At 42.0% G+C, this 12163-nt stretch overlaps 1 protein-coding gene across 1 annotated transcript in view; it reads left to right on the top strand.

Annotated features, from left to right (window-relative positions):
- Window positions 1–598: 598 nt before the first annotated feature.
- SGCZ (sarcoglycan zeta) overlaps window positions 599–12163 on the top strand; it is a 374092-nt gene continuing 362527 nt past the window's right edge. Inside the window, exon 1 of the mRNA XM_058025112.1 lies at window positions 599–640. Within this exon, the coding sequence (XP_057881095.1) occupies window positions 605–640 (36 nt within the window). The 5' untranslated portion in view covers window positions 599–604. The remainder of the gene's footprint in view (window positions 641–12163) is intronic.

Genomic DNA, 12163 nt, shown 5'->3' with positions numbered 1-12163 from the left:
TTCATTTTTTGGCACAACTTCCGTAGTTTCCAGTCCGCTCCGTTCAGTTTCGCTTATGGACAGATCAGCTAACCTGGACACGGAGGAGCTCAAGGTAGGCGACCCGCCGGTGCCGTGGCTGTGGCCGGGGTTGGATCGGCCCTGCCCTCACGGCGGCGGGGCCCGCACGGGGCGCTGCGCGGGGCTCCGGCAGCCCGGGCGGGGGGCGCGCAGCCGGCGGGAGAAGCGCGGCAGGGCGGCTGCTCCAGCCGAGCGCGGCTTCCCTCCTGCCGGCGCGGCCCGCAGCACCGTCATGGCAGTATTAATAATAATAGTGGTGGTGGTGATGATGGTAGTGCTCATGGTGCTCTCGGCTTTGCATGAGCACTGGGGGCAGCGCCGGGAACAGCTGGGAGGAAGCGGCAACTGACCCGCGCCTTTCCCGGCAGAAGTTGGCTCTGGAGCCATTCTGGCCTGGGCATCTCCTCTTCTTCCTCTTTCTCCTCCCCTTGCCGCCGGGAGCGACGGGGAAACCCTTCCCCACCCCTCCGCCCCCCCTCTCGGCTCGCCCCCGGCGCGGTGTCCGGTTCCCCCAGCCGAGCGAAGCTGAGGCAGCGGCGGTGGGATGCCGAGCCGCTGGGCCGCGGCCCGGGGACCGCTGGTACGATCAAACTTTGCATGAGGACGGTGCGAGCTGCGAGGATTCGGCTCCCCCCGCGCCCCCCGGCCCAGCTCTGGCTCCCTCCCCGCTGAAGGAGCATGCCTGAGAGCGCTGAGCATGCTCCTTTGCGGAGACGGAGCCTTCCTACACCTGCTGCCAACCCCCCGGCCCTGAGCGGAATTTGGCTCAAACCATCATCATCATCTCATCATCATACTAGTGATAATGATATAAATCTCTCTGTCCGTCTATACGCGGTAAAGAGGGCGGCTGGCTCAGGAAGGCAGCAGAAGGGGAGCGGGCGCATGGGGCGAGCTCCGCGGGGCCGCTGAGCCGGAGTGGATCGCGGGCCGTGCCGGAGGGGCGGGACACACATACACCTCGCCAAGGTGGTGGCGGAGGTACCGCCAAAGAAGCGATGAGAGGGGCAGGGGAAGGTAGGCGTCCCTCGCCGCCTCATGCACGGCCGTCCGCGGGACGCCCCCTCAGGGCGCCGGCTTCCTCGGGCCGCGGAGAAGGGCTTGCCTTTGGGAAGGTAAACTGGCGAGCGCTGAAGTGCTGCTTTCCTTTTCCTGTAAACCAGATCTGAAAGTACTGAATATTCATCCCCCCCAGCCTTGCTTGGAACTCCTACTAATCTCCCAGGGAAAGGCACCCCCGGACTGCAGCGCTGTTTGAGTATTTGAGGTGACGGAAGCGCAGGAGAGGAAAGCCCATAAAACGATTTGCTTGGGAATCGCTGATCCTCGCAGCGCTTCCAGGGCTTCCCCGCCGCAAACGCTGCTTGCCTGGGCTGCCCGGGAGTCCTCTCCCTGCTGCCTCAGCCTTCACAGGATTCACAGGAGACAGCTGTGAATGCTGTGAAATTCACAGCTGCGTGGAAGGCAAAAGACGAGTGTTCCGGTTAAGCGGGCGAAAAGTTTTATTGTACCGGATTATTTTTAAGGGGTCTTTAAAGAAAATGTGTTTATGCTACAAGGGGGCAGCACTTCGCATGAATTGTCCGTAAAGCCTGAGGCAGGTCCCGCTGTGAGCAGCGCATCCAGCCTAAGCTGAAGAGCAGGGGTTTCCAGTTATCCCGTAGTTACCTGCGCTGCAATTCGGACTGACTCGTGTTGCAGCCTGTATAGGCTGAGCGACCTTGGGCAAGGAAGCAGCTGAGAAGTAAGCATCGGCACTTCTCTGCTCATAAGGACGAGAGGAGCTTCCAAAGGAGGCATTTCTGTTAGGGTCTGGGCAGCTCTGGGACCAGCCGCTTTGGCACGATGCGCTTCCCGGCTTTCCCGGGTGTTTTATTGATGCGCGGCCGCTGGGAGAGATCCCGGGCGCCGCCGGAGCGGGAGCGGCCCCTGCGGCCGGCAGGGGGTGGTGCGGGCCCGGCCGCCAGCGCCGCGCCGCCGGGAGCCGCTCCCCGCCGGCAGCCGTGGGCCTGCCGCGCCGCGGGGCCCGCACCTCCCTCCGGCGGGCCGGGCTTCCCTCTCAGTGCGAGCCTTCCAGCCGCTCTGCCAGCGCCACAGTACAAGGTGGGGGACAAAGCTCTTGGGGGTCTAGGAGGTTCCCAGCTGGTGACCTTGCTGCAGTTGGGCGCAGTAAAGAGCATCTCCCACACTGCTCCAAGTCGTGAAAGGTTTCATCAGTTTCTGGGTAGTTTCAGGAGGGGGGGAGTGCTCCACTCCTTTTCTCCTGGGCCGACACAGCCGCTTGCCAGGCCCAAGGGACAGTCAGGGCACACAGATAGGAGGCAGACAGAGGTACTGAGGTGCTGAGGGAACTCTCTCCCGCACCACACTGCGTGGAGGGCTCATGTCAAGAATGTCAAATATGGTAGCAGCTTGTCGCAGCACAGCTTGCCAAGAATTTTGGAAACGGGCTGGACACTCTCTTGCTACTGGATTTCCTCCGCTAAGACAAATACATGCCAATAAGCCTAAAAAAATACTGACAACTTCCCTACTAATAATAAGAAATGGGTTGTCTCTAAAGAAAATAGTAATAATGACGCTGAAAACACATACTATGTTATAAATGAAGATTCTATACACCTCAAAACATTCAAAATTTCTGTGTTATTTATTGCACTGATTGTAATAGATTCTGAATTGTTTATGTTCATAATAGACATTTTGAAAGGTGATTTTGTGAAAAGCTCAACAAGTATCATGTGTGCAACACCTGCTGATGAAGATGGTTGTGCTTTCCCTTACTAGCCTGTGCATAAAACCCTGAAGAAAGTAATCAGTATGGAAAACAGACTGCTCTTCCAGAGGTTTTGAGCTGTTCTGGTTTTCCTTTGATCTCTCTCAGCTGCGTACAAGAACTTCCCTCTGACTTTTCAACTCACAAGCCTGTGGGGGTTTTGTTTTAAAGGAGTAGTACACAAACTAAACAATTATATCATAGTTGCATTGTAGTCTTGGGTTTAGTGTTGTGAAGGGCTTTCTGTTACCTAATGTATATGCAAGTCTTTACCTACATTTTGAACGTACATGAAATGGTATGGTTGTACGAGTATCATGAATTTTATAGGACTCTGTAGTTTTTATATGCAAAAGATGATGAATTAACTTGTTTTGCATTTAGTGTATTTAAAAACTGTGTTGAGGCATGTAATTGCTTGAAATTGAACATCATTTTCAAAGAGTTAGGAGGCATTTGTGTTTGCTGGACCCTGTTGACTTGTGATTTGCATTGACATTGGATGGATTATTACAGATTTTGTCCTTCACATTTGCTCGTTCATTTGACATATAATTCTTCTAATGTGTATCATGACTGTTCCTCTTATGTTTGTTTAGCAACCACAATTTGTGTACAGTCTGAGAGGGAGATAGTATTCCTTGTAGTGTGTAAACCACTGATACTTCTCTGGAAGAAAGTTGCTTTGTAATTGAATGTATGGTAACAGTGAGATTATTATTATGATGGATTAAAAAACATCCTGAAAGCCATTTATTACTTGAAGGCACTGGTTCAGTGAGAGTTCTTCATTACAATCCCAAAATGTTTGATTAATAGTGTGCTTAAGTGTCTTGAAATTGCCACTTTTAATATGCAAAAGAATGAAACACTTTATTTCTGAATAAATAAATTCTTGTAAATAATAGCTGATTTTTTTTTATTCAGCTCATGAGAGAATATTTCTAGTCTGTTTGCAGTTTTACATTTCCTAGTGATATAAAACTACTCACACAACATAGCATGAAACTGGTCACGGAAGAGGTTTTTGTGACAATAGTCTTCCAATGCAATTTATGTGATTTGTAAAATATCTGATAAAGAAATTCAAACAAGGAAACCATAAAAATTTGAGCAAGGAGTACTTTTATGGTCTTAGACATGTAAATCACTTCAGTATTTAAGTTAACAGGAAAACGAATACCCTGAGGAATTCTGTAATTTTTAAATTTTATTTATGTTTTAAAAGAAGGAGCCTGAGAAATTGATGTGCTTGGTGTGGTGTGGGAGGACTTTTAATGAGTTTAGGTAGGTAGTTTTATTTCTTTTTAAAGTTAGTCACTCCATAACAGAAAGTGTAGTACTCTATAACACTCAACAGCCTCTTATGAAAGTCTGTGTCATTTATTTAAGTCTTCTGCTTGGGACATGGAGATATTAATGTGGATATTAAGGGATTTGTCCTTTTAATGCAAAACCTTCTCTCTCCTATCCTTCTTTAGTACGTCCCTCCAAGAAACCTTCATGGTTTACTAGGGTCCTTTCAGCAATACTCAATAAAGACAATTAACCTTTGCATTCACAGTCAAAGCATTCATCCTTTAAACCATTCTTCATGGAAGGTCAAGCTGAAATGGTTTTAAAGTAATATACATGCAAATTTCTTTTCTCTGTGTTCTTATTGTGGGATTTCCTCTCCATCTCTCAGTACGTATAAAGGCTAGACATAGTTCAGGAAACTGGAGAGAATTCTATGCATAAAATATAGTTGTTCAGCAGACATAGAAAAAAGGTCAAGACAATGGCAGTGCTCTCACTATACACTTTAGATATCATTGCTGTACTCTCACTGCAGAGAATCCATGTAATCTGTGACTGAGCTTTTTGACATTGTACATTACAGCTTTGCTAAGCTCAACACTCTTTAAAAGAAAAGTGCATAAGAATCTGAATGCTTGGGTAAAAGGAAAAAAGTCTTTGTCTTCCTGTTTTTCATGGTTTTGGGAAAAATATCGTGTTTTCCTCTACCACTGTATTTTGCACTTACAAAAAATAGATGAAAGAGATTTACATTAAGGTTAGCAACACATTTCTTTCTTCCTGAACTGGAAGAGGTTACTGTGTGATGCTACTGTAAATTGGGTTGTTTCTATAGGTCTGAATGTAAGATTTGAAGTCAATGTATAACTCATGCTAGAGCCTTTCAAAGATAAATCTGTAATGTGAAGACACATTTGTGACTCCCAATCATGCTTTTGTACTACGTTCCTTAACCTTTTGGAGGTTAATACTGTTTTCCCATCTTCCTGATAAGGCCAGTAGTAAGATTGCTTACTTAAAGTGTTACGGCAAAAATGCTACAAGAGACATTTCCTGTGAAATCAGTTCACCTTGTGGTATTATATATAAATTTTGTAAGTCCATATCTAACATATTTGTTCTATGTCCTCTAAAGATACAGCATTCCAAAGGACAAAGATAAGGATTCAAATAATAATTATACAAAAGGCACTCTGGGTTACAAATAGACACTTTTCTTACATTGACATGGAAGTTCCCCATAGGGAAAGTACTGTCATTTTCTTCTCTCCTTCAAAGAAACCTGGAGAACACGGCTTAGAAGCTGTACTCTTTCCTTTATTTTGAACCACTTTGTACTTTTAAAGAGCTTACAGAAATGTTCTTAACGCCCTGTTGTACTTCTGACTGCAGCCATGTATAATGCATTGTAAAGCCAGAATTACTTAGTCCAAGAAGGAAGACACATTTATCTACTAAGCCATCTGATCCTTTGTTAATTCTTAGATATTACAGGTTAACTCTTTGATCCACAACAAAACCCTTCTTTGTGAAGAAAGATGTTGTGTGGTTGCTATCCACAAGCAGTGGGTTTTGTTCCTTGTCACAGGAAGGAATGACTGTTGGCTAAGCCACAACAGTGACAGACACAAAATGTGAGGCTTCATTCTCAGCAGTATTACTGCAGCTAATCACACAAGGCCAGATTTACAGAGGTACTGAGTAAGTCAAAGCAAGCTTCTGGTGTTCAGCAACTTCAGTTTAAAAAAAAGTGCTCTTTCTGTACCTTTCTTATACCTCTAGCATTAAGGAGGATTGTGTGATATAAGCTCTGTGTATTTGAAATTGAAAAGTAATAAATGAGGACAGAGTATCTTTTTCTGCAATTTAAAATTAGCAGTACTTTGTGGAATCACTGCAGTGACATCAGCAGAAGCACATCAGTGATATGCCTGAAAATTGGTGCCATGAGCAGTAGAAAGCCTCAGGCATAAAAATCTGGCCTTCAGCCATATATCTCTGTTTTAGCAGTTCTATTCAGTTCATGTGGGCAGCATGGTCTGGAATTTATAGATTCTACCTTCCTGCTCCTACAACTCTTGAACAAATTGTGTTAGTAAACAGAGGCTGCCTCTACTGAAAATCACATCCCTTCTAGTTTGTATTAAGGTAATAGTGTATGTTTAATGGTAGCACGTAAATTGAAAACAGAATGAATTTTAATTTGTGCTTTCTAAATGTATTCTTTGTACTATTATCAGGGTGGAGAGTCCAAATTGTTGGATCAGATCCACAAAGGCATTTTTGTTATTTTCGCTCTTCAAGATGGGGATTGATGATACTTCAGCTTCTCAGTTGTGTAGGTCGTCTTCTACACTAAATTGTTCATTAGTTATTTTGAGTGGGATTCAAGAAAGGGGCAAAACTTCCTTGCTTCCCGTTGAACACAAGCAGTGCAGTTGCCCAGGTATGCTGGGACCTGTAGTTGAGAAAGTAATGCTGTAAGCCACTGAAAGTACAGAAAGCATTCTTTCTAAATGAAGTTAATTAGTATTACTGAATTTTATTATTTCTAGTTAAAGCTAGTCCACATGCACAAAGCACTCTGTAAAGCTCTGCCTTTTAACTGAAGACAAGTAAATGAACTTTGTTGAGGAAGGTTTCATGTTTGCTCAACTTAGGCTTCCATTTGAAAAATTTCAAGCATATGTGAAACAAAACTAAAAGTAAAGAATCAATAGAACCTTTGCTGCCATTGTAAGCTAGTAACTTTCTGAACATAGATCAACAGATGACAAAGATTGAAAGGCAGTCTAAAACTTCACGGGGTACCTATAATAAAGGGGAAAAAGGGGAAGAGAATAGTTGAATTAAGCCTCAGAATCTGGGTTTTACATCACTTTCAGTTTAAAGCCTTACATTGGAAAAGGTGTTAAACCTGAACTCAGAAGGGTGCTCAGCTGCCACAGGTCCAGCCTGCCTGCTCTGTGCGGAGGGGTCAGGGCTGGGCAGCCCCCTCTCCGATCTGTTCCTCATTGCACTTGAGGCTTGAGCAAAACACTTGGTTTGTTTGTAGGTAGCTTTGGAAGTAGTCCAGCTATGACTAGTTCACTGTGAGAGTTCCAAGTCCTGTTTGCCAGGAACAGTCATTATTTCCCTTTGGAACTGCTGCAGGGAAGGTGCCTACAGTGCAACGGAGACTCTGTGCTGTGAAGGAATCCACAAAGACCCCACTTCATGCACAGACACGAAGAACTTTTAGTTTTCCCTGGTCACGCTGCTTTGGCCAATTACACTAATTGTGCATTTGCTTGCATATTTACGATCTGGACTAAGAGGAGTATTTTATGATTTTTCCTGCTTTAGTGCCATTGATATCCATCCCCCAGATATACTGAATTCTCCTGGCGTCCCCAGTGAGGGTGCTCAAAGGTGATTTCTTTGCAAACCTGAGTTTAGCACACAAAAGTGACCCCAATGGTTTTCACAGAGGTACCTGTGTCTTCCTTTTAATGTGGATTTTTTTTTTTTTTTTTTTTTTTTTTTTTTTTTTTTTTTTTTTACTATTAACTTAAACTCCATGTATCTTAAACAATAAAAAGAGTCTGTAACTCTATTCGGAGGGGTTGTTTCTATTTTGAAGGAAAGATTGAGCCAGTTTTCTGTATTCAAAGTGATTACTTGGTCATCCCAGTCCTCTAGAACTTCTAAGGATGTGAATTGCATTCCATACAGAAAATTCTGACAAGGTTCTAAGGCTTCAGGAGATACATAAGGATTCAGTCTGTGCTTTGTGCTTTCTTTTTTTTTTTTTTTTTTGGTAATTTGTCTTGGCTAATTCAGGAGTCTCCCTGCTGAGCAGGCTGGCTGTTGTAAATCCCATTCACCACATAATATATGTGTGAGGAAGGAAGTTGAATAATCTATGCCTCAATAAATAGCAGAGAGAATTTCAGAATGCATTACAAACAGACTGGAAGTTTTTCCAAGAAGACTACTTAGCCTTAAAGCTGAAACTCATGGCATCATTTATTACTATAAATAGTTTTAGAATTAGCTCTGAATAAGTACAAACTAGGAGACACTCCCTATAAAAATCTATTTTTCCGAAATGACGCAAAATATTAATCCTCTCAGAAGTTTAGAACAGTTCAAACAAAAAAAAACGAAACACCGAAAACCCAAAAAAACCCCAAAAACCACAAAAAATCACAGAGTAAAACAAACAAAAACAAAATAAAAAACCCAGACAAAAATTGGGATCGAGATCCATCTGTGTTTTTTTTAGCTTGAGTCATCACCAACAGATGGTAAATAACTCTGTAGAAATCACTCAGCTGAGTTACTGCAGTTTATGGAGTTCCTAAGGCATTTACCCTTACTCCTAAACTCTAATACTCTTTGTCAGAACCTCAGTTCCCTCTGAAGGTTCTGACAAGTGCCAGCACACAGACTTGTGTGAAATTATGCATTTCGATACAGCTTGGTAATACTTGTCTTCCCTTTTATTTCTTCTGAAACAATAGGATCTAGCCTTAGCACAAGACTGCCTAGCTGTGTCAAGCTTTATAGGTTGTTGCAGAAATAGCTGGCAACAAGCTGGTATCGACTGTCACTTCCTGTAGGACTCGAGTTGACATCTACTATTTCAGATACACATCAGTTTAGAAATATTCTATGTGCCATTTCCCAATGATTCCTGCAGTTCCTGAGCAGATGTGAGATGAATGCAAAAACTGTCCATCGTATAGACTCACGTTCCCACTTAATTTTTATGCAGAGAAAATTATTCTTCTATTTCATCAATGTTTTATTAGATTTTCCTGAAAAAGCTGGCAGAAGAATATAATTCTTCAGAGACTAACAAGTTACTTTGAGTCTGCTGCTTTCCCAATACTGGAACTGACATTGTAATTTCTGTAAGTATATCTTGTTTTCAGGAGAGTGAGTTACTATTTTTAGAGTTGATCTCATACCTTTCTTCATTTCTCCCCCAACCCACTAGGTGCAAGTGAGTATGTGATTAGAAAATGATCTGCTTGTTCAGAAGAGACCTCTCTCTGGTTAAACTCCCTGTTTTGTTCAGTATTGTTTTAAATGAGGTGGATGGCATTCACTGTTCATGCAAATATGTCATCTACTCAGTCTAGTGAGACCACTTGCACTATTGCTTAATGAAATTATGAGATTGCAAGTAGTCACTGTGTCTCATGATAGAATTCCCATCATACTGCTGACAGGCATAAAACAGCCTTTGCTGAGGTCCTGTGTATCCTATTGAACTGAGACTTTTGCAAGCCTTGATCAATCAATGAATGTACCTAGTAGGCAGAAAATTGCAGCATGATGAGCAGAGCAGAGAGGGGGCACTAGGGGAGCTGTGCTGAAGCCTATCACTTGATATGTCAAGACTTATAGATTATATTGAGTAAAATATATTTTGGTTTTGGGTGTAAGCTGCTGCATCACACTATAATGCTGTTATTTTGTAATAGACATGCAGAGCTTGCCAATGCAGTTTTAGGACAGCCAACTAGAATGTAAAGATTTGAAGGTGAAAGGGAAGGCTGAGGGGTGCAGTAACAAATGACAGCACAGTGACAGAGTGCTGAGGTGCTGACAAACTGAATCAAAAGGGCTGTGTAGCTCTCTGCACTGTTGCTGATACCTCATGGACATATCCTAATTATTCACATATTATTACTGTATATTGAAATTTTTAATTCAAGCAGAACCTTGTGTTCTGTGCTAATATTACTATTTAGTAAGTAATGTGTCTGTGGCATATGCAACATTTGAAGCATGTGGAAAAAATGAGTGAAATTTATTTGTTGAGGTGCCAGAAAAATCAAACTACTTACTCAGGTGCAGAGGAGGTGATTGGGCTAGAAAAATCTCAGAACCTATGAAAACAGATGAAATTACTGTTGCAGAGGAATGTTACCACTGAATTGGTATGCAAAATGTCTTATGGTTTGCTTGCAGTTGACAAGGCATCTTTGAGCATGGACTCATTTATGTTTTAAATTATGGATTTTTAAAATAATTGATAACAATGCCAAAATATCCTGTAGCATTGATACGCGCTTAATGCATCTTGTGACTCCTCCCTGATAAAGCCAGTAGCATGAAGAAGGAAACAGGAGAGATAACAAGAAGCCAGTCTGCTGGAAGAAGCCAATAGCACCATGTGAGCCAAACGAAGGTGCCTTCCATTGTCCTACCAAAGCCAGTTCAACACAGTTCTGTGCTCTTCTCTCAGCCTCGTTTGACCTGCCAGCCAGTTGCACAGATTGTGCAATTTTTCTGGAAGAAATAAAGTGCCACAGATTTTAATTTTAGGGGATCCAAACACTTTCAAACAAAACCAAAAATAAAATACGGCTGACTCAGCAGTGGTGCAGAGGTACTGAGCTCTGTTGGGGGGCTGGCAGTAGCAGCTGGTAGCTGGAGCATCTTCAGTTGGATCATCCCTCACTAAGCAGAATGGTTGTAATAGTGTTAGCTGCTCAATCTGTGTGTGATATTTTACAGACTTGTGTATGCTGAGTTGCCACTATTGATATTATTTCAAAATGAGGCCCATTAATCAAGAATCAGAAATTCCCAAGAATTTGCCCCCTCATGCCATCATGAGGGCAGATGTTTGGATCACAATACACAAAGTTCCTGCTCCAGATGGTTATGATGGCAGTTTTATTTCTTGCTTTTATTTTATTATTTCCCTTAATTTTTGTTCTTCTGATCTTGAAAATAAATTGTGAAAATTCAACTATGAAAATACTGTTTTCTACATGAGTAAGTTAAATACTTATTTCCAGCTCAAATAAACCCCACTTCCCCTTACCTTGCAATGATTTGGTGCTCACTCACACATATTTTTACCCCAGTAACATACAAGTAATTGTTTTTTACAAAATGATTATCTGAAAGATATTTAAATGTAACCTTAGAGCATAAAACATGACACAAGAAAAAAAAGTTAAACTTTTAAACCAATCAGTTTTATTCTGAACACAGCAATTGCTTCTGCTGTCAGCAGGAATAAAGTTTACTGCTGTTGGAAACTTGTAAAAAAGTCAGATGTGTTCCTGTAAAATGCCTTGTCAACTGCAAGCCAACCAGATCGCACATGTCAAAAACCAAACATCTCCTTATTTTAGTGTCTGTAAGATTTGTGTTCTAAACACCTGCTTAGAAGTAGTTTCAACAATGTGAATTGAACAAAGAGAAGGAAATGCTGTATTTCTAAATGACAAAGCTAAATGACAAAGAAATCCTGCTTATTGACCTTCTGAACTGCCTCAGCCAGAATACACAGGATTCAGTTCTTTATCTCATGGGGAGCCAAGGCCTGCTTATATCCAATATTGAACTAAGATTAATATCAATGTCTTTGTAATTATTACATCTAAGTAAAACTAATCCTTATATCAATACAAGTTATATCACAATTAAATCTTAATGGCAGGTACAATCCCAGCTTTTTATTGGAAAAAGAAAAGTTCTGTGACCTTTCAAGGGAGTTGAAGACAGAAGATGGAACAATTATTTGTGTGCTCAATTTGTTCTATTTGAATCTAGAACCAATTAAAATAACTAATGTTTTAAAATCTTTAAAAACATTTAAAAAACTTTAAAAACATACCTTTTAAAAGAAAGGTTAAATTGTAATGAATCCCTCATGCAACAGTCTGTATTCATATCAGTTTGATGGGTAGTTTGCTTCTATTGGCACCTTCTGAAAAGACAAAACAAATGAAAACCTCAAAGCTGTGTACTTCCACAGTCCAGAGCTAAGGATGAAATAGTAGTGCTGTTTAGTGGGATAAATCAGGTGTTACTAACAACATTTAAGTACCAAAAGTTAATAATATCATTATCAGTAGTTCTTGAAAGAGACTTGGCTGCCTAAAGGCAGCCTAATTTTAAGCACTGAGACAAGTCAATCAGTATACACCTAAAAATATGCAGAGGGATGCAGTTTGCATACATTGGGAGCTAGCTTTTTCTTTCTAACGTGTGAGATCTTTAATTCTTTTGTTTGCT

This window comes from Melospiza georgiana, chromosome 5, assembly GCF_028018845.1.
Source record: "Melospiza georgiana isolate bMelGeo1 chromosome 5, bMelGeo1.pri, whole genome shotgun sequence".
Classification (NCBI taxonomy): Eukaryota; Metazoa; Chordata; class Aves; order Passeriformes; family Passerellidae; genus Melospiza; species Melospiza georgiana.
This window is presented reverse-complemented; position numbering and strand designations above follow the sequence as displayed.